Source organism: Zingiber officinale, chromosome 4A, assembly GCF_018446385.1.
Source record: "Zingiber officinale cultivar Zhangliang chromosome 4A, Zo_v1.1, whole genome shotgun sequence".
Taxonomy (NCBI): Eukaryota; Viridiplantae; Streptophyta; class Magnoliopsida; order Zingiberales; family Zingiberaceae; genus Zingiber; species Zingiber officinale.
This window is the reverse complement of record NC_055992.1, coordinates 161,779,433-161,802,321: the sequence shown is the minus strand read 5'-3', so window position 1 is coordinate 161,802,321 and position 22,889 is coordinate 161,779,433. Positions and strand designations below refer to the sequence as shown.

Here is a 22,889-nt window from a genome sequence, read left to right as displayed (position 1 = left end):
TGGATATGACTCTGGCCGACTTAGATTGGGCTCGACCATGAGTCTTGAACCGAGTTCGAGCATGAGCTGATTGGCTCAGCTCAAGTGCGTCAACTAAGTCCTGGGCTTGATTGACTAGAGTGGAACTCCAAAGAACTGGCTCAACTGGATTATTTGATCTTGTCTTGAATTTATCAGGATCTGCATTGATTGAGTGGGCCCCTCCCTCGCTGAAAATACATTAATATTACTACAGTGTAGCTATATTTTATTTATTATGTTCACTATTTTTTTAATATGTATTTAGTATTTTTCCAAAATCTAAAGTTTCATTTATGATGGTTAGATTTGTGATATATATATTGATCAACTTTACTATGCTGAACACTCAATAATTATGGGATTAATTAATTGATGGATGAGATTTCTGTATTAATTATAATATCTTATGTATTATTTCATTCAAATCTTATTAATAAATTAGGATCACACTAGATTTAAATTTTTATAATAAAATAATATGAACATTAAAATAATAAAAGAAAATCTATGCAAATTTGTTCTTGGTTCAATTAATCTTTAGGTATTAAGACACAATTTTAATTTTTAATTTTTAATTTTTAATTTTTAATTTTTAATTTTTAATTTTTAATTAAACAAATAAATTTAAACATTTTCCCAAAAATAAAGTTCATAAACTATATTTATTTATACTCTTTTTGTTTAACAAAAGAATCAAGTTCAAATTTTGGCCGATTTTGAAATTAATCAATCTCATGCATTTTAAAGTATTTCTTGAGGAAATATATACAAATATAAGAGTTATAGGGGGCTAATTAAAATTATCCTCTTATTCATGTCATCTCCATGTTCCCGGGAAAAGGACTATAGCAGATCGGGTTCATTAATGGCACGGCTCCCCCCCCCCCCACTTTCGTAGAAGAGCTTCGCGCTTCTGATCCACCACCTACTTCGTCCGCCCGCCCGCCTCGATCTCCTCAATAAGAAGGAGAGTGCCAGAGAAGCAGCAGAAGAAGCGACGCCGGCAATGGAGCCCGAGAGGAAGCTCGCGGAAACCCCAATCGGTGGCGTCGAAGACCACAGCGACGACGGCGAGTGGAAAAAGGTGGCTCTTTTGAGAGAACTCGTCGAAGTTCAAGACCCAGATTCCAAGGTCAGATTTCTCTTCTCCCCCCAGCTCCTTCTTTTACTCCCCAAATTCCAGTTTTTCACAAGGGTTTCCATTCTTGTCGCCAGTCAAATTTAGGGTTCGAGAAGGTTCCGCAAGAATCAAAATCGACTTTTGTTAATCTTTGCAGTTTCTTTTTTTTCCCCTACTGATTAAGATGTTTTATGGTTATCTCTGAAAAGTCATAGATTGAAATCTTCTCTCTTTGGAGTGAATGGCGTTTGTTTCATCAATCACTATCATCATTTATTATCAATAAATTTGCGAAAAAATTTTAAAAAAGAAGGGTTGCGAGTTGCGACTCCGAACCACATCTTTGAATCGATGTGAAGCATGATCAGATTGGTTAGATACTTACATTAAACTTCTGAGATATTAAATTTTTGCGGGTGTTGACAAGAAGGAAGGTAGATGCAACTAATTGGCTGTTTATTGCAAATGGTCATTGTCGAATGATAGCTCCTTTGTGCAGAAATAGTTTAATGACAGCTTATTAGGACAAAAAAATAATAGAAGAATAATGATTTATTCTTCAAGTTTAAACTTGTGTCTACTTCTTCCCTCAAGTTTAGATATTGATATATATTGATGCTTTAGGACTTGTGATAGTCTCCCAAAGTTCACATTGTTCTTCAAGAATTGTTCACTATTACAGTTTTGATGATTAGTCAAATTGTATATATCTTCATAAGTTGTTCCATGGTCTTTATACTACCCGGTAACAAGATGTCTTTGTTGATTTCTTGTAGAAAAAAAAAATGAAAAACATAATTGTTATGGTGTTATCAAACAAGTTATAAATAGGTAAAACTCTACCTATATATGTATTATTGATCAATATGAAATATTGCGTATACCGACATTTTTTTTAACGATCTACAACTCGGTATATACCGACATTTCTTATAGCTCATATGCAAGTTTTTTCATGGCTTATTTTCTAGTCGGTCATTCTAATGCTCTTGTTAGTGCCAACAATTACTTGTTCTCTGAGAATAAATTGTTGGGTTTATTTGAGTGGATTTCTTGTTAGTTCTTGGTTATTTCAAAATTGACCATAAGTTCCTCGCAAAAGTAACTTCTCTCTTGAAATCTGAAATCATTCTGTTACTTATTTGTTAACCTTCAGTTTGTCGAATTGGTATGATGCAGGAAGTAGATGACTTGATGCTGCGAAGGTTCTTGCGGGCACGAGATCAAGATGTCAACAAGGCTGCTGCTATGTTCTTGAAGTACTTAAACTGGAGGAAAACTGCAGTGCCTAATGGTTTCATCGCAGAGGAAGAAGTTGAGACCGAACTTGCTCAGAAAAAGTTATGCATCCAAGGACTCAGCAAGGCAGGCTGCCCGATTGGGGTCATATTTGCAGCGAGACACTTCTCTTCCAATCGGGACATGCATGTGTTCAAGAGTAAGTTCTCAGTTGATACCCTCACAAAATATTAGGAAGTTGAAACTATTATCTCACTGTGCTCTTGTTTTCGATCTCGTGATTTCAGATTTCTGTGTTTATGTCCTCGACAAACTCTGTGCAAGGTAATCTTTTGATTTATCGAATGAACAAGAATGCAGTCTACTCGATTACATAGAATTCTGATAAGGAGTATGACCTTGCAGTATACCAAGTGGGCAAGATAAGTTCATTGGCATTGTAGATCTTAAAGGTTGGGGTTATTCCAACTGTGATATTCGCGGGTATTTAGCGGTTCTTGACATCATGCAGGTCTGTCTCACAGAGTATTTGCCAAGTAAAATTGTAGACCATCACTGATCAATTATCGAAAACTTGTTTGGGGTTGTCATTTGCAGAATTGCTACCCGGAAAGGCTGGGGAAAGTCTATTTAGTTCATGTTCCTTATCTTTTCATGAAGGCATGGAAGATCATATACCCATTCATTGATAACAATACCAGGAAAAAGGTATTCTTCAGAACTCTAACTCTGTTTACGATCTTCGGTTAACTTTTTTACTATTAGTTTCAAAATGAATCTGAAGTTTTTCCAACACCGATTGTAGATTGTCTTCGTCGGGGATAAGAATCTGAAAGATACTTTGCTGGAAGAGATTGATGAGAGCCAGATACCAGATATATATGGAGGAAAATTGACTCTGGTTCAATGATATATTCATTAATGAATAATTATTCAAAAGTTTATGATAATTTATGAGTTTAATTATGAACTCTAAAGCTACTCTTGTTAAAGATTTAAGTATAAGAAAATTATGATTTAGCATGAAATAAATGAGAAAGAGCTACTCTTATTCTCTTTAGTTGTTGCTTTGTTCTTTCTCAATCCATTCAAGGATGCAATAAATAGAACACCAGTGTATGTTTCAGTCAGAAATATTTAATCTGCGAAAAAGTTAAAATTCGTCCCCCTCGCAGCCTCTTCACAGTTTCCTGGTACGAGAGTAAATTAGGAAATCGAAAATCGAAGTAAGTCACTATATGGAGGGGTAGTTTTGCCGAGTGTATTGGGAATCTATTCTTCTTCAATTCTACAGTAATGCACAGGGGTTCTATTAATATTGGATAATTATTTTAGCGGGTCATTAAATTAATAATTCTACTTTTACTGGTTTTTTTTTCTTTCGAACTTTAGCTTATCATTCTTAGAAAAATATTTATTTTATTAAAAAAAATATAAAAGACATTCTGTTATATCCTATCCGAAAATTGGAAAAATGGTAAGTTGAGAATGTAACTGTTGTGTTGAGGAGATATAGATTGAGCTCCATTCTATAATACAAGAAATGCTAGTGCTGAATTAGGAAAGGTGTCCTTGACATTAATCCTCCGACGCTCAAGTGAATCATCGAAAAGAGGGAAGAATAAGGAGCAACAGAAAACACAGGCGTGAATAATGAATGACGCGTACTTCCGTCAGTACATGAACCCCCTTTTATATAGCGTCCCAACTGATAACATGCACACTCCTCGAGGCATGAGCACATTCTCCAATTTGTCTTATGAAAAGATTTGTCGGGAAAGTACCTCTGACACTATATTTTAACAGGACATGTATATCACTGACAAGACGTAGAAAATGTCGTACGATCATCCTGTTGACCATGCCTTATGTCAGCAGTATTATCTCCTAGAAGGATATCAAGAGATACGACAATGATCCCGCTGCTTGGTCGACTGGAGTTGCTGCTCAGCTTGGGACTACCCCGCTTGATAGGCCTCGACTGTTCTTTTTTGTGGTGACTAGCTATAGTAGCTTGTCCCCTCTCAATCGAACAAGCGCTCTGGTCTCCTTAGTGCTCTGTCGATCTGCTCTGAACGTCTGATGATCTTACCATATTGTTCCGAGCTAGACGAGTGGTCAACTCGAACAAACCTCTTGCCGATCAGATATTGCCTGCACTGATCGACCATTGTAGTTGACCTCCACTCGATCACTATAGGTGAGCCCTTTGACACTCTAGCATTAACCACCTTGATTTTAACCTCCACCTTGACAGTTGACCCGTAGACGAACCTTTTATCACCGCATCAATATATATTAAAAAATACTCTTAATTTAATATTATCATAGTATTTTTGGACAGAATTATTATAATGTTGATCATGGTTAAAGTTGGCTAAAATTAATTAGTATATTTTGTTTATCTAAACCTTTTCCAAGTTGTAATAGTTTTGGATCCAACTGTTATAATAATATTAAAATAAAATCATTTTAAGATAAAAAATAAATGAGGTGTTTTCTCGATATATTTTTTAATATGGATATTTTTTTTATGATAACGAAAAATAAATGGTTCCATTTTGAAAGAAAAAAAAAATCATTGCATTGCACAAGTACTTACACTAATTCTAAAATATATATTTCAAATACTACACCGTGGACCCGTCACAAGACAATTATAGCCTTACCCTCTTGAGAACTGGTGCTGCAAGCGGGGCCCATTTATTCTTCTGGTCAAGACAACTCGCCACCCACGAACCGGCGTGGACAATACATTGCCATGCCCCCATCGGATTAACACGTTTCGCCTTCCCATTCGTCCGATTCAAAAATACCCGACGTATCGCCGTGGAACTTCGCAAGGGATTCCGATCGCCCCATGTCCAAGATGACGCCTTGGCGCTCTCTTCGCTCGCTAATCCTTCTCCTCGCCGCCTTCCTTCCCTCGTCGGAATCCGACTGCCGGAGCGGCTGCAGCCTCGCCCTCGGATCGTACCAAGTAATTCCCAACGACAACGCCAGCTACATCGCTTCCCTCTTCGGTTTATCCGACTACAGCTCTCTGGGCCCTTACAACCCCGACGTCTCTAACCTCAACAGCATCGAGATCGGGAGGCGACTCCATGTCCCCTTCAGCTGCGGCTGCATCAATGGCTACTTCCTCGGCCACAATTTCTCCTACCGCGTCCCCTCGGGGTACACCTACATAAGGATCGCCAGCAAGGTGTATGCCAACCTGACCACGGTTGAGGCGCCCACCCATTTCAATAGTTTCTAGGAGAAGAACGTGCCGACTGGGGCGAACATCAGTGTGATTGTCAATTGCTCTTGCGGGAATGGGGCGCTGTCCAGGGGAGAACCTGTCGTCCGTGTCCGCGGCTTACAACTTCACCCCGCAAGAGAGTTTGCTGCAGAGTTATAACCATGGGTCAAATTTCACTTCCGGAACGGTGTTTATCCCGATCAAAGGTGAGCTTCTTTCACGTCGAGAGAAAATTTTGATTCAGCAACACCGTTCAAGCAAGCAAGTAGATATATATATTTATATTTTTTGTAAAGAAAAACTTCAAAATTGTTTGCCTGGTGGACTTGTCATCATTTACCCTGTATTCTTGTGCCTTCACTGCACGATAGCACTGCATCACTGTGCTATGCCACCTGCTATGGACCCTGAGTAAAGTATCCTTCTCAATGAACCGTAGAACATTGATGGAGAAAAGTGAAAAACTTAACCTCTAGTGCTCTTTGGACAACCAGAAAGCACTCCACGACAAACAAAAAAAATCTTCTTTTCTACGAGTCTTTTGGTTTTCCAAAGTCTCTATAATCTCTCCAAGATGCCTCGTAGGATCGAAAGTTAGTCTAGAATGCTCCTTCAGTAGTCAAGCTTATGGTTTTGACTCACTGGGCCTGAGCTTATTTGCCCTGCTGGCTTTAATGAAGTGTGACTATTTTTCTTTTCTTACATTTGCTAATCCAGCGTAGCAGTCTCTTATCTTTCTTCTATCCTTTTATTTCATTATCTTGATTACAACATTTGTTACTTAATTTTGCAGACCCAATTGGAAACTATCGCCCACTTTCAAGGTAAATATTGATGTTCACCAGTAGTAACTTTGAACTTTGACTGTTCTAAATGTAGTCTAACACAAATCTTGCACTACCGTGCTATTCAGTGCAGGTTATTTGTCTTCCTATCTGTTCTACCGATTTTTTATCATTATAGCAGAAGGGCATAAATCTGTCATGGAAAAATAAATCTCCCTGGATTACTGATTTACCTGAAGAGGTTATTGTTACTGTTGTGAAAACCAACAGGAATTTCTGCGGATGCTATTTCTGGGATTATTGTAGCTGTACTTGTTGCATTACAATTGGGAATTTGTTTATACATTTGTCTTCAAAGGAGAAAGAACTCAAAGGTAGCTTCATTCCGATCACCAGCAGAAGGTATCTTATACTACACAGTCGTCATAATTTTATATTGAGATTACATTAGGAACTACAAAAGTGGGCGTTTTATGTTTTCTTCATTCTCAAACTCTTTCAGTTTTTTATGGGAGAACAATGTTTTTTTTTTTTTAATTTCTTCATTGGAATATTGTTTCACCTTATGCTTGCTATGATAATTGAAAATTAAATATAACAGTTCTTGGTCATAATATAACGTCATAGAGTTTGCCACATGAAAGGCACTTGGCAAGGGCCACTATTTGGGGGCTTGAAAACCAATCAGTAAATGAAAGCAATCAGGTAGGGAATCCCTAATGGATTACAAGATGTCTACCCTATATATTTATATGCTCTGAGACATCTATAGCACACCATTGATACATTATAGGCTGCATTTAAAAGAGTATTAATTGGTACTTCTGGATCACTGATCGAAATCCCAAATGACCAAATCTACATACCATATGGTTACATACTGGTTAGATAGAGATGTAGCTAAGCAAGCATCAAACTCTTTTTACAAACAATAATATGTTGTTGAAGTCTGGAAAATTTTTGACATATTTCATCTGGTTCTGGTTAAATATGAAAAATTCTGCTTATGCAAGGTAATGATGAAGTTCTAAACAGTAGAAACATAGATTTTGACGGATGAATTTTCTTTGAAAAAAAATTTAAAAAAAGAAAAGGAATTAGTGATGAAACAACTTAGCAAGAAGAGGTGGAAGGATAGAATGGGAAAGAAAGGATGTGTGCAAAAAAAAGTTAACAGAAATGGATAGGGAAAGATATCTTTAATTTGTGATTCCTTGGAAATAAAGAAAGATGGAGGGAAAGTGTAGATTTACAAAAATCTATTGTTTACAAATGTAAAAAATGATTATTTATTCTATTTTAGAAAATGTTTTGGGTTAGATTTTGACCGATTTTCTGGTCAAAAGCATGCATAGTATTGCTTTCACTCGATTTGAGCAAAAAAAATACAAGCATGTGATGGGCAAACATTTCCTCAGCACAATCCATACATTCCACCAATGTTACTAAAAGAAATGGCAGGAAACACACATTTCCTTTTGCTGGCTCTTCTGCTGTAAGAAATTCGCCCTAACATCTAAAATTAGTGTTAACTTACCAAGAATCACTCAGTGTATTTTCTATCTCCATTTAGTGGTAATTCCTATTTAAATTGGTACTTCAGTAAATATTGTAATCTTAATGAAAGGGGTAAGGCTCAATGGAATCAGTATGACTTTAGTCAGCTTTGCCTCAATTCAGGTTACAAAATTGATATAAAGGATAATTGTAATTGATTGGGATCTTTCTGTCAAATGAATAGGGATGAGATTAGTTTATGTTTGGCTCATGAATGATCTCTTTCCAATATCGTGAAAGTAACTCAGTTCTCCAAATTTTGGATTGTTCCACCTTTGAAAAACTTTCTAAACTCCTTTGTGATGAAGACATTAATTCCTTCTTATCCTCAAGCTTGTTTCAGAATGTAAGAACATAATATTTGTTGGCCGCTAACACATTGTTTTCCTATTGAAGCTGAAGTTTCAATATACAGTAAAGGAGTTTCATCCCGAGTGGTTAGTTCCCCATTCACAGGCTTGCTAGTGCTACCAATGATTTTAGCATGATAAATAAAATTGGAGGGGGTGGCTTTGGACTGGTTTATTATGCAGACCTTAGAGGAGAGGTTAGCTGCATGATGCACTTATAATATCAGTGAATTTGAACTGCTTTTATGAATGGATCCTCTATGGTTGTGGGAAAATGCCCACCAATCAAATCAAGTCAGAATATTTTGTTTATCCCACTTTATTGGATTTATATTCTTTTCCATGACATGGTTACTAGGTTCTATAATGATCATAAGAACAAAACTTTGAGAGATCAACTTTTACTATTTAGAGTAGTTCAATGACTGCAATTTATATGTTTCACTTTAATATCAATAATTGGCAACCTCTATCAAACTTGAAAGGTTAGATATATACTCTCAGTTATGAGCTGAAATTGTACTTTTATGATGACTTCTCTTTGCGGCACCTACAGAATTTTCGGTTATTTTTTTTATCTGCTCGATTTAATTTATTCTTCCTTACAGAACCTCTCTCCTAATATTTGGTCTCTTCTGCAGAAAGCTGCAATCAAGAAAATGGACATGTGGGCAACTAATGAATTTCTTGCCGAACTGAAAGTCTTAACGAATGTTCAGCCCTTGAATTTGGTAAAGCTTTAATTCATTTGGTGCATCATGCATAGTCAGGATAACTTATTTTGGTTGGCTTTTTTTCTCTTTCCATTTCTTCAGGATTTGTTTTCACTTGGGAATCCCAAATGTTGCCAAACCTTATGGAAGTATTTTGATAATTTCTCGAATAATTTTCTGAAATTGGCTTTTGTTTTTACTCCAGTGGTCACATAAATGGATGTAGGCATGGAGCTGACCTTAAATAGCTGGGACTCATGAGTTATTGTTGTACGGCATAACAACTTCTAGAAGACTTATTAACTGCCAGTAGCCTTTGCTTATATCTTAGCCTTCTACCAAGGCTTTGGAGGTTCAATGCTATTGGTTCTAGCTTAATGATCTTACTAAATTCTGCATACATCTAAATCCATTCACATATGGATAGACGGGATTAACCATTCTTCAATAGTGCTCATAGTCAACTACACTTGTCGATTGGTTTTGAATGCTGTTTGCCTTTTTTTTACCAATCTGATCAATCATTTATAACAGATTGAATAAGTGAACATTTACCTTATACAGTTTCTCTAAAAAAGGGCTTTCTGCATCCCACCCATGATGCTTGGTGTCAACACAGTTGAAATAGTGAAGTCACTTCTTATTTGGATTCCATTTTGTTTCAGATTCTTGCTAGAATACATAATACTGAATAAGAGCTTTGGATAACCTCATTGACTGAAGTGGAATTTGGAATGCCCCTAATCTAGTAGTTAATGGAATGGGAGAACTTATGACAAAAAAAAAAAGAAGTTATTGTTATGCCTCTCTCTGTGCCACTATTTCTGAACCGTGGTAAACTAAGCATTTTATGCAGCTACGTTTGATTGGATACTGTACTGAGGTTTCCTTGTTCCTTGTTTATGAGTTTATTGAAAATGGTAACTTAAGTGAGCATTTGCGTGGGTTAGGTAAGAGTCTACACAAAGTAAAAAATCAATCTTGAATTGATTAATTTGAAGCCCCATCGTCCTAGATGAAGTACCATTTGCTATATTTTAATATATTTTCATGTAGGTAGAGAGCCTTTGCCCTGGCTTACAAGGATACAAATTGCCCTTGATTCAGCCAGGGGTCTGGAGTATATCCATGAGCATACCAATCCAGTGTATATACATCGTGATATCAAATCATCTAATATACTGATAGACAAGAACTTCCGAGCAAAGGTACTTGTTGAATTGCAAGATAAATGCTCGCACTGAATGCTGGAAATTTGTGTATTTTGAAGGTTGCAGATTTTGGTTTAGCAAAACTCCCTGGAGTAGGTGTAGCTTTGCAATCAAAGCTTGTTGGTACATTTGGTTATATGCCTCCGGAGTAAGAAGCATCGATGCTTCTCTCTAGTTTAAGATACATCTTTGTTCTCACTATTTTCATCTCTAGAATGAATGAAACAAGATGGTTTTTGCTTTTCATTATCAACTCACAAATTCATGTGAGGTATAAATAAAATAACTAATTCACTACGGCTGGTTTCTCTTGCAGATGCACATGGTAAAATTTCTCAAAAGGTGGATGTCTATGCATTTGGAGTTGTTCTTTAACAAATGGCTCGGCTACAGAACCAAGGGGATTGGCTGCTCTAGTTATATTGCACTTCCCTAATCATTCTATGCATGACATTCATATTTTGATCATTAGGAAATTAAAAAGACATTCTATTTTACACACCATTGGAAAAATGCAGTTCGAGGAAGCCCTTGGCAAACCTGATCCAAAGGAAGAACTGGAAAAGCTTGTTGATCCTCGGCTCAATCAGGACTATCCACTCTACTCTATTCTCTGTTCTCGCGGTGAGGAACTAGTCCCTTAAACAGGACAATAGTTATATGAAATCCTCTTTCACTGAGCATATGGTGAAGGGGACTTAAAATAGCAAGTGGATAAATTTCTTAAATAATCTTAAAGCATTTGAATTTGTTATTCTATTGTAATCATTGACATTCGCTTAAACAATACCAAAGCACACGGTAAATAAAACTGCAACACCTAAATAAGCATGACCGCGATACTTGCTTGCAAGTGGCAAAGATAGAACAACAAATTCAAATACTTTTAAGATTAATGCAAGAGCCACGACACTTGCTGGTAGTAGATATAGATCAGTAAATTCGAATGCTTTAAAATCTGTTCGAGGAAATTTATTCACTTACTGTTATTTTAAGTGTCACTTCACCAGATGCAAGAACCCATTAAACAGTAAATATTCCTTAAAGATCTTTGCTTTTCTCTAGATGGCCTTGTTGGCAAAGTGTTGCACCCAAGAGAATCCCCATCAGAGGCCAAGCATGAGGCAAATTGTAGTATCATTGATGACACTATCGTCAGCGACTGAAGACTGGAACATGGGCTCCTTTTTTTGCAAATTCATCTGAAGGTACTTCTCCCTCCACGTTTTTCAGTCATCATTTGTACTTGCGATCAATAAATTTTCTGTACCTTAGTATTGTTCATCAGCCAAGTATTATAAGAGTAGAGATGTAACGGATGAGTCAGTATTGATGTATATACTGTTTTTAACTTAAAAATCTTTTCGAGATCTACTACAGTCTGCGTTGAGTCAACAATAACAAATTCCCTGAGACTCCTTGCAAAGGCGAGTTAAAATCATAGATTTTGGTGACATTTTCCCACTGCGTTAGACCTTTGTTGATTCATCGCCATAAATGACTTAGAAGCGAGAGTTCATTATCTAATGAATCTTTAAATTCTAATCTCTTCCTATCTAAATGAACACTATTGTATCAAATGACAAAGACAGTGTTGAGAAGGAGATGACTTTTCGTTGATTCATATAACAGGAAAAAAGGTAAAGATATGTAGAATTAAGTGGAACAGGATTGAAATTCCAGATCTTTGTATTGGTTATTCCTAAAAGTAAAAACATATAATTCAAAATATTTTAGAAGATATTTTTAAGAAACCAAAAATAAAAAACATTTCCTCTGTGGGAAGTTGGCCTTCACCATCCTATAAATGCCCTCCATGAACAATATAGATTCATTTAAAGAACAGTTAATAGGCAAAAGGAAAAGAAACTTTCTTCTGGTAATCAAGAAACTTGCAAATATACATCCCTCAATCACTGACCATGTAGAAAAACATCATAGAAACCTGAACGTTTATTGCCAATCACACTAGATCTGGACTTTTTCGCTATAAATATTCAGAAATAACACATTCAGAAACTCGGAGGCTGCGATAGAAGCAAGATTTGATTTTTAGAATTCTACGGCATTCAAGTTTTGAGCTAATTGCTTGTGTCAGACCCCTGTTGACAACTAGTCAGTGAAAGAGGTTAGGAAATTCATCAAGTGGTAAGTTAGCATAAATCAGATTGATTAGACTACCACACTGTGAACACTTCAGCTATCAGGTTGCTCAGCTTTTACAGTTGACTTTAAAGTCAGAGCATCATCAGTGCCTGGAGCAGGCGCAGCAGCAGCACCATTCTGGAGACTCCTAGCTACAACGAAGTCGCTTAGCACATCGAAATTTAGTCTGCCACTGACCTTTCTTCCACTGCAGATGAGAGGCATTGAATCAAGGTATCCAACAGGGAGGTCAAATGGTATAAGTGACATCTCATGAAATACCAGTTTAGACGGTCGTTGATGGCTGACAGATCTTTAGAGGGGCTCTGATAAGCGTGGGTGCTTTCGCCAACACATGCATAGTAACTCTTTGAGCTTGGAGAGAGCAAGGCATCCATCTGGAAACATTGAATGATGCTTTCGCATAAATTAGAGAAGGGCATTAAATCATGAAGGTTAGATTTTGGTCTAAACCTTCTTGAATCAAATAAGATCGTAAATGATTTCTTTTTTTTTTTCTACATGCACAAGCATTGAATCCATTTCTCTTAATTTTTATTCCAACTGTTGTGCTTTAGATTCAGAAATCAATTATCAGTTGAAAACATAATGGAGACCAATTCCTATTAAACATGCTTAGACACTAGATCTACATGGATAAACAAGAAACTGATGAAATTGACATGAAAATTGCAGAAAATTGCACACCTTAGATGATCGCAGAGGCGAAACATATACATTATGACCAGCGGAGACTTTCTTTGGAGACATGTCAGGAAGATGTGGAAACGAGGATATCCTAGGCGATCCTGGAATTTGGCCTGTTTTACATGTTCTTAGCAATGCTTCATAGCCCATGCAACATAGTGTAACATTTTGAAACAAAATAAAACAAACTTACCATCAGAACTAATTTTGTCTTCAATGGTTTTGTTGCTAGTGTTACTCACACCGGCGTGCCCTAGTTCAACCAACAGAGGCTTCACTGAAGGAACAAATACCTCATTGTAAAATGTAATGATATCAACATGCTCCTGCCCTGTTTTCTGTTCACATATATGTCAGAATGGATTCATAAATCTTCCATTTAAATGGAACAGAGTAAAGATGTATTACTCCATTTCGGCTGTTCGATGGCCAGTGAACAAAAACACTGCGAAAAACTTGAGGTTTACATTGTGATTGCTTTCTGTAGTTGTATATGATCTCCTTAAAGGTTAGGCTGAGTTGAGAAATCTGTGGAAAGAATGCAAGATTCACATGCCTTTCACAGCTTACAAGAAATGGAAAAGGAACTCACTCCTGGTCATCAGAGTTGTACCTTGGCAACCCCATAGAAGCTACAAAGAATTAATTGATCAATATGCCGATTAAAAAAAAGAAGAGTTCGGTGAACAAGAATCTGCTGAATGAGAGAATAGATGCGCTCTAGAATTTGCTGGGACAACTGAAGCCTTTCACTCAAGCTTTTGATTCTGATAGCTGCCAGCTTTGTAATCTATGAAGCACCAAAAGAAAGGGAATAATTGGAAGAACAAATAAGTCACCACAACTCTGTAGCAAGGGCAGCATTTATACGTGCATCTATATTAATTCAAGGTTCATATTTAACCTTACTAAAGAAGACATTGATCCCTGTTTCTGCACAAGTTTCCCCTCCTCCAGTTGGATTTGGTCGTGTTGGGCTGAATACAAATTTACTTTTTAGATTCAGAAACAGAAAGATTTGGGTAAATGGAATAAAACATATATCTAAGCAAAGTTATTAACCTTGCAAAAGCAGACTGAAGAGGTAGTTTAGATTTGGGACTACAGAAGGCACGATCCTTCACAGGTGATTTTAGGAAGTTTCGTTCTATTAACACATTTCTGTATTCATTGCATGCTTTCTTTGGAGATCTAGGGTCTTCATTTTGTTCTGTAACACCAGTCGGAGAATAACCATTTAGTTCAGTACTTCAGGAATGAATAAACATATAATGATATAATCTGAGTCAGGAAACATGTTAATATAAGATGGTGCACAAGATGCAACGTCTGTGTAACCGTTAATTACAAGGTCAGAAAAACTAGGTATTTGAACAGGAATGGTTTCAGTAGCTCAAAATGCTTGCTGCAATAGCATAGTCACTATGCAATCACCACAATAGTTACATGAAAACAGAGAGCAAACTTCAGCATTGAATCTTGTCAAAGGACAGATTTGTTAACAAGTACACAACTACCATCTCTTTTCTTGAATACAATAGGTGAACTATGGTTGGCTTTGGTTATTGGAAAAAAAAAAACCTAAATTAAGTTTCTTGCGACACTGACCATTAGAAACACAGATTGCAGAAATCAGATACTCCTGCAGGATTCACCAACTAAACTTTGTGAATCCTAAATGGGAAATGATCAAACCAAGAGACAGAAGCTAATTTAATGCGGCTTAGGTTGCTTAAAAACACTGTATAGTTTTACAAGAACTAGCTACACCATGTGCTTATCCTCCTAAGAATATGGTTTTTTGCATGTCTAAGATAAACTTGCATGATTAACAAGCAATCAACTTCCAAACAAACAAACACACACAATTATAGTTCCAAAAATAACTTCGTATGCCACTGAAAAGAGACAAATTGCAAGCTTCACAGAATGAAGCTACAAACCTGGGGAATGTTCAGATTTTGGGAAAGGTAGAATCAGGCCTCCAGAAGAAACATTATAATTCCCAGCGATTGTATCGAGAGATGGCATTGGTTCTGCTAATAATCCTAAACGATTTATTTCTGTAGAAAGAACTGGTCTGGCTACTATCAAAGAATTATACATCGAGGAACCTTTTTCCCATGCCATGCTTTCTAAGAGCCTCTCTTCCAGGGAATTTAAATGTCTTTTCAACTCACGTGGAAGACTTTCCTCATGCCTGACATAACTCTCTATGACCTTGCTCAAATCAAAGGCTGTAATGCCTGTTTTCTCCAAAACAGCAGGAAACATCAAAGTAACAGTCTTATGCGCAGTCAAAACTAGTTCAGATGAACAAGCGAGCATGCAGCGATGAAATCGTTCATTTGATAACAATGAAGTAAGATTGCTTCCATTTAATATATGTGATTCTGCTCTACACATTGCCTCCAAAACCCTGTAGTACAACTTAAGCGCCTCCAACTTTCTCTGCTCAGCCCATATACTATCCATCCGAGCAGAACTCTGCATGCTACCTGAAATATGCCTATCTCCAAAAGCAGAGGAAAGAAAAATAGCTCCAAGAATAATGTTGGCTCTTTGTGTTACTTCACTGGTTATATCCTTGTCACAAGTTGAAAGAAAACGGAGAAGCTCCGGCGAGGGCCTTGAAGGAAGAGGAGATATAATGTTTCGAAGCCACTTTGCCATAGTCATGGCGGAGCTCACTGGCGTAACAGGAGCCAACTTAGCACTCCCTATAAGACTTCCCTTCAAAGGAGAACCAGGAGAACATGGTGGAGACAATGGACTTGTGATAGACTTTCCTGGTGAAGCAATTAACTCATACCTTCTCTACGATTGAACAACATCAAACAATCAGACAGATTGCGATAAATTAAAAGAAGCATATGCTGCAGAACCATACCTTTGTTCCGCACATGTTAATAATGCCTCCAGATAAGCTTCCACTGCCAATTAGACTGTCGCTGTCGTTAACAAACATTCGCTCATCTAGCTCACCTTTAAGGATTGCATCTTCGTAATCTTTCTCTAAGATAAGTATACTTGACTGTAATGACTTTTCCTCCAAGAGGTCATCAAAATAGGTCAAGCCATCTATAACATAGAAATAACTATTATGACACAAATATAAGAAAGTGTATGAAGTAAAAGGGCAGTAAAGGTGGCTTAGGACCTGTGTCGATGTAAGCCAGACATTCATTCTTTGCATTTGAAGCTTCTTGTGGTTTTTTCTTCAATATGCCCACTATCAAGTCATTTGCCATTTCCATTACTCCCCGCAGTTCGTCCTCTGAGGCATCATATTTCTCACATAGAGAAGCTAAAAGGTTGACTCCCTTATCTGACCGTTTAGCTGAAAATGGAATGCCATATTAGCCATCACAACTAAGATGAGAAACAGTATACAAATGATTGACTCACAATCCTGGAAATGAAAAAAAGGTACAAGATGTAATTACCAAAAATTGGTGAGTCTTGAATACTAAATTTCCTGATATGTTTGGGCGCGTGGAGAATAAGTATAGCCTACATGGGAAAAAAACAGTAATAAGGAACTTTGGAAGTGTTACACTGGCATAGAAGTTTGAAATATATGTTCCACAGACTAACCAGTATGGAAACTAGTCCATTAGTACATGTCACAAGATCCTTGAAGCGTCCAAATGCATGTATGCGGAGAGCTAAAAATAATAGCCATCCAAATCGATGGTAGTCAGAAATATAACCCTTTTCACAAGTAGAAATTGTTGAATCATGACCGTTGCTTGTATCAGTTTGCACGAATAACTCTTGGTATGCTCGTTTATAGTACCTGATCCGTTTCATCATGATAAGCTTATTTGAGATTATATAGTTAACATACAATAATTACAACTATGACAATTTCAATCTAGAATTAGATTATATAAGAAACAAGCTGTATATTGGACATCAGAAATACATCCACTTCAACTGCAAATTGGAAACGGTATTTTAAAATCTGAACAGCTAGCAAATGCCAACCATTTTTAGAAATCTAAAGTTTTACAGCCATGCAGGTATATGTAAAAGGGAGTCAGTCACACTAATTCTAGGTTCAGAGGTTACCAACAAATGCATCATAGTGTCATTCAATGCACCATGAAATGCAAATCCATTTCTAATTTTTGATTTTGAAATTCATAAGACAAGTAGCTCCTCTAACTAGAAGTTGCAAAGGAAAAAATTCAACAAAAGGGAAATCAAATTCTGAAAACAATGTTAAAATCATTTCCAATGACAATAACAAAGGAATTGTCAGAATTATAATCCCTTCCAGCTCATCCAATTATACAATTTGTTGATGACCGCCACCTTGTAGCTAAATATGTGAAATGTCAATCCATTTCTACCATTTAATTTTAAAATTTGAAAGACAAGTAGGTCTCCAACTAAAAGTTGCAAAGGAAAAAATCCAACAAAAGGGAAAAAAATCAAATTCTGAAATAAAATCCTTTACAGTTCATCCAATTTTACCAACATCATCCAATAACAAAGGAAATACCAGAGTTATAATCCCTTCCAGATCATCCAATTTTGCCAACATCGCAGAGATATCATTACGACTTATTTATGCATACTCCATCACTCATAGTAAAATATGTGAAAATGCTAAAATTAATCTGGACTGGAATGCAAAAAGGAACATATGATGATCATAAAAATGAAACCATTAATTCTTTTGCTAGATACAAATACCACAAGAATTTGAGATATAATTATTTTCCAACCTCCCTTATAAAAGTAACCATTTATTTCCAACCAAAAACTATTAAAAAGTTATTGCACAGAAAATCAGGGCAAACAAGCCAAGCGATCTAGGTTATAATGATGGTAGAGGAAAGAACCAATCTCAACAAGCACAAAGAACTAAGTGATGATTCTTGACATGATGTGATACTTGGATTTTTTTTTCTCTTTTCTGATCCAATTGATGGTTGTTTAGAATTAATAAAAATAACTACGAAAAGCATTGCAAGTTTTATTGATAGGCAATATGTCACCGGTAATCAGACAAATAAGTTCAATAATCATTAGTTACAATGCAAATGTTGTGGTATACACATAAGCACTTGAAAGGTCAGCCAAAAGTACAAGTATCAGTAGATTGAAAGAATACCTGCTAAGAAGACATAAGTGGACAATGTTCGCCTGTAGCTCCTTCACCTAACCAACAAGAAAACATGAGCTCTAACTATCTGGGGTAGACAACATGGAACTATATGCGAGGGAAGAGAAGAATCTGAAATCAGTGAACAGTTGCTCAGTCAAGATAACAGAAAGGAATGCTTTTTATACCTCAAGCCTCTTCTCCCAGTCTGAACCATATAAACCACTTAATATGTAACCTGCCTTCAGACAAAATTGTGGCATCTCTTTGAAGAAATCCACAACACTACAAGTAGAAAACAAAGGTTCAGCCTCACAAACACAAAAACCCAACAGCGAAAAGGGATTAAACAAGAAAAGTAACTCACTTCAGCTTAAATATTCTCAGTATCTGACAGAGCGTGATGCCATTTTCTTCCTTGTCTTGCTTAAGTCTCCCCTTGCCAAGCTTTGTCACACAATACAAAGTAATTGCAGACCAAAACCTCTCGATCTCTTCAGGCTACAAAATGAGTAATTTTGATAACGAAACGACTAAACTTAACCCCCTTAACCCCCCAAACGACAGCCCAAATTCCCTTACCGATCCACTTCCGATAGCGGACATATTTGCCAAGAGGAAGTGTTTCGTTTCCTTGAATAAAAAGATAGCTTGTCTAAGCATGCCCTCGTCAAGAGTCAGCTTACTCTGCATAACAAATCAGCAAACCACCCAAAAGAGGAAAATAGTTAGATCGGATAGACCAGATCAAAAGAATCACATGTGATAATTAATTAGACGACAAATTCCAGCAAACCTTGCACACATCAATAAAACGAGCTTCCATGGCGCCTCCGTCACCCTCAAGCGATGCAATCGACGGTTTCACGTCCTCCATGTGACCAGCAGCACCTATCTGCTATCTACTAAAAATTTATCCTCAGAAACCCTAGCCGACCAACCTTCTTGGCTCCGAAACTCGCCGAAGGGTAGATCCAACCAAAGACGGCGCCGAGGAGCCAGCAACCTCCAAGGCAAAGTTGGTAACTTCTCTCTGCCCCGACCAAAAGCTGCTGGAGATCACCGGAATTGACGGATCCAGCAGGAAACGAAACCGGCGGCGGCGGCGGATCGAGGCCGAAATCGACGACTGTAGGGTTTGGGGATCGATGCCGCACAAAACCCTGCTCCCTCTCTCTCTCCTCCGCCTCCTTGTTTCCCTCCCTTTTCTCCCGCCGTCTTTTATACCGGCGATGGATCTCCCTCTGTTTTCGCGCGGGAAAACGCATATGCATGTTATGTGAAAGCGGCATACATGTCATGGCCGACCATACATACATGTGACAGCCAATCACCGAAAGACGCGTGTTCAGCCCTAGTAAATTTCATCTTATTGATTCTTTTTTGCCACGGAAAATTACGTGCTGTGGAGAACGACAGACAAGGGTGGGATCGCAATTGTGCAAGGAAATAGTCGGACCGACCCTTCTTGACAACCTTCACTTGCCTACTCTTTTGTTGATTGGGAGACTGGATGCGGGTCCCAAGTTGCTCTGTCAGCTTTAGACTGGTTGGACCTCAGGGGTCGCCTCGTCGAAGCAGGAGAGAAGGCTAATGGGTACCTGACAATAATCTACACAAATTCATACCTTTCGGTTGGTTGGATGAGACGCGCGGGGCCGCTAAGTACGATGATCCATCCATGCAATTTTAAAATTCTAGATATATTAAAATATGATTTTAAGGATTTTGTTATTAAATTAAAATTTTTCATTGCAAGATTTAAAAGGGCGTTAAAAAATCAATCCGATCCGATTTTTTTTTTAAAAAAAAGAATGTCATAAATGAATCCAATGAATTTGAAAAAAATAAAATCATGGTCAGATTAAGGATTTTTAAATTTGGGTCCGAGAATTTTTGAGTTAGGGATTTTCGAATCAAATTGGATAAAAAATTTAAATTTTAATTATTTTTTATATTAAATTAAATTTTATTTTAAAAATTAAGATGTTCATATATTTAATATTAATTTTGATATGATAATGATGATGTATTGAGATAAAAGTAAGGAATTATAAGAAAAATAGTAAAAAAGTTATTTTTAATCGGATTATTCACAGTGGTGCTCGAATTTTAGTTTGGGGATTTTGAATTGTATTCAGGTTTGGGCTTAGAAATTTTTATAATTTTTTTTAGTCCGATTAGAACCCAATCTAATCCACCCGAATTGGCACACCTATATTTCATTGTTTAATGCTCGACAACTATATAATGATTAGTCCTTTAAATGAATAATAAAGGATCTAATGTTCGAGTTTTAGTTGCAATACACTGTAAATGATTTATTCTTCCGTTGAAAAATGGTCGTAAAAGAATTGATCATTTGTATGAACTTTCATGAGCGTTTTTCGATGTGCTAGTGATCAATGAAAAATTTTCATAGGGACATATCGATCACTCAGAATTAGTTGATTAAAAAAATTAAATATTTAATATAAACTAAAAAATTATAAATAATAATAATAACAACAAATTTCTTTGTATAAGCCCTAGACTATAGTGTAGTAGGATGCCATACATTTTTCTAAGTATTCAGATATGATATATTGTAGAATATTTTTCTTATAATAAAATGATAAATCTGACATGTTAAATTATTGAGGCATTTGAACTCCTGAATTTACCAAGTGAAAAAAAACATTTATAGAACCAAATTGACTTTAAAATTAATCGGTCAGGAGGGAATACCTAGCGGTAGATAAAAAGAAAAAAAATTCCATCCTACAAAATATATAATATTTAAATTGTAGTTGACAAACTGTGATACCTAAATTAATATAATTATCTACTTATTTATAACGATAATTTATCAAAAACATACGTAGAATTACATATTTATTAAAAAATGTATCATAGTGTTGTTTATATCAAATGGTGCATAATAAAAACATAAAGTTCTCTTTTTATCTCTCCCGTCAATTTCCTCTTATCAATCATCATTTTCCAAGCTTTTAAATCACATTTTTAATTGAAAATCATTTTATAGTTTGGATATACGTCCTCACACCCCCTCTCTCCCTCCATCCCTCTTACTGGTCTTATAAACACGAAGCGATCATGAACCTCCTCCACTTGTTATACCTTCTCGCGATGTTTGGCGGCATTGTAAAATAAGAGTTTCAAGAGAAGAGTTAATAGAACAACAGTAGTTAAGAACCGCAACGTTGAAGTTCACCCCTACTCTCAATCTGAAATAGAAGTTGAGACATGAGTGTTTCATTCATTGTTGATTTAGAAATAAATTATTGTAACTGCGGGGAGTTTCAAATCTCAGGATTGTTGTGCTCACATGCTATTGTTGTCATCATTCATCGGAACATGAATATACTTCCATATTGTGAGCATTTTTTCATTCACAGAATTGGAATGCGACATACATGGATCGTATTTACCCATGTCGAAGTAAGGAATTTTGGCTTAGAGGCATAAACAACATTATAGTTCTATGTTCTCGTATCCTTGTGCAGTCGGGTAAGTGAAAGAAGACAAGGATCGAGTCGAAATATAATGGGAAAGTAAAAATCAAATGCAGCCGGTGCAAACAACTGGGTCATAATCGAAGGACTTGTAGAATGCCGCTAGCCTCTGGTTCTTGACTTACCTGTATATGTATACAGGAATATTATGCTTGATTTAAATATTTTGTAAGCATATATTTTGTATGTAGTGCATCTATAGTGTTGTAAAAAAAAAATAATTGTGCAAAAATTATTATTGTTATATCGTTGTTTGTAGTATTCAGTTTTTAATATAGTGATATATATGATATGAGAAGTATAAACAAATATCAGGAAGGTAGAATTAATACTTCACACTATATATCAATTTTGTAAAAAAAAAAACTCGCTAGCAGTTGTGAATATTTAGAAATATAATAGGCTCAGTTTAACTGTGCATTTAAAATCAATAGGTTGGGGTTGAAAATTTTAAAGTCTTATAAATCTGTTTTCAACTATAAATAAATTATGACCTAAACAAAATAAGTGTTGTTATGCTTGAAAATAATAGGACAGTGGTTACTGCTGATAGAATACAATTCAGGTGCACATGTTTTGTGCTAATTGGCGCAGAGCATGAGCTTTATTTGTAAAGGTTAAAACTAAGTTTTGACACTATATATAGATTCTACAAACTCAAATCTTGATGGGGAAGGTGATTTTAGAGAAATCCAAGTATCGTAGGGTTATCAGTAGGTTTTGACCAAAATCTATTGATGGACCTACACATCTCTGATCGCGCTCATTTCAAGTCTTATAAATTTATAGTATTCTAAGGACTACAACAGTGCTATCAATTATTAATTTAAAGATCCTTAAAGGCAATCGAACGTTACAGAATATCTCAGTCTTATTTTGGGCTTGATAGGTTGAGACCTTGGCCGCTTTGTTCAGCCGATCACTTCCAAATTCTTACTCCACAAATTTAAAACTTGAGATCATCTCTCCCTTCTATAAATTATAAACTCACTACGGATTGCAAAAAAATATAGAAATTCCAGTAGGTCATGCCCAACAATGGATTTTAAGGCTACAACGTGTGATTAGAAATTACTAATAGTAGCGCAATATTTCTTTAACCTCTAACTAAGTTGTCACTAAAAAATAAAATGGCGGTACTTGGTGTTGTTGTAAATTTAATGAT

General features: G+C 36.3%; 2 protein-coding genes and 1 pseudogene across 2 annotated transcripts; 2 read left to right on the top strand and 1 right to left on the bottom strand.

The window, feature by feature from the left end:
- Nucleotides 1–912: 912 nt before the first annotated feature.
- Nucleotides 913–3,440, top strand: LOC121973862 (CRAL-TRIO domain-containing protein YKL091C-like). The gene is made up of 6 exons (XM_042525211.1): nt 913–1,153; nt 2,321–2,579; nt 2,668–2,704; nt 2,786–2,891; nt 2,978–3,088; nt 3,186–3,440. Exons 1-6 carry the CDS (start codon nt 1,028–1,030, stop codon nt 3,288–3,290), a joined length of 744 nt encoding a protein of 247 aa, XP_042381145.1. The 5' UTR covers nt 913–1,027; the 3' UTR covers nt 3,291–3,440.
- Nucleotides 3,441–5,126: 1,686 nt separating this feature from the next.
- Nucleotides 5,127–11,597, top strand: LOC121972073 (annotated as a pseudogene).
- A 498-nt stretch (nt 11,598–12,095) lies between these two features.
- LOC121972072 (retinoblastoma-related protein-like) lies at nt 12,096–19,463 on the bottom strand. Its single transcript, XM_042523679.1, has 18 exons — nt 19,006–19,463; nt 18,792–18,896; nt 18,577–18,710; nt 18,398–18,494; nt 18,219–18,265; nt 16,691–16,892; nt 16,540–16,606; nt 16,254–16,433; nt 15,984–16,174; nt 15,037–15,910; nt 14,156–14,303; nt 13,998–14,070; nt 13,707–13,883; nt 13,502–13,621; nt 13,287–13,431; nt 13,094–13,206; nt 12,668–12,783; nt 12,096–12,593 (listed from the first exon to the last, which is right to left on the bottom strand). Exons 1-18 carry the CDS (start codon nt 19,084–19,086, stop codon nt 12,437–12,439), a joined length of 3,027 nt encoding a protein of 1,008 aa, XP_042379613.1. The 5' UTR covers nt 19,087–19,463; the 3' UTR covers nt 12,096–12,436.
- Nucleotides 19,464–22,889: the final 3,426 nt, after the last annotated feature.

Excerpts from the sequence above, each read along its gene's own strand:
- LOC121973862 (XM_042525211.1), top strand. The coding sequence starts at position 1,028 with ATGGAGCCCGAGAGGAAGCTCGCGGAAACCCCAATCGGTGGCGTCGAA. Across the intron at positions 2,580-2,667 it reads GGACATGCATGTGTTCAAGA|ATTTCTGTGTTTATGTCCTC; the intron begins GTAAGTTCTCAG and ends TCGTGATTTCAG. Across the intron at positions 3,089-3,185 it reads ATAACAATACCAGGAAAAAG|ATTGTCTTCGTCGGGGATAA; the intron begins GTATTCTTCAGA and ends CACCGATTGTAG.
- LOC121972072 (XM_042523679.1), bottom strand. The coding sequence starts at position 19,086 with ATGGAGGACGTGAAACCGTCGATTGCATCGCTTGAGGGTGACGGAGGC. Across the intron at positions 14,304-15,036 it reads AAAATCTGAACATTCCCCAG|AACAAAATGAAGACCCTAGA; the intron begins GTTTGTAGCTTC and ends CTGGTGTTACAG. Across the intron at positions 13,622-13,706 it reads GCTTCTATGGGGTTGCCAAG|ATTTCTCAACTCAGCCTAAC; the intron begins GTACAACTCTGA and ends TTCTTTCCACAG.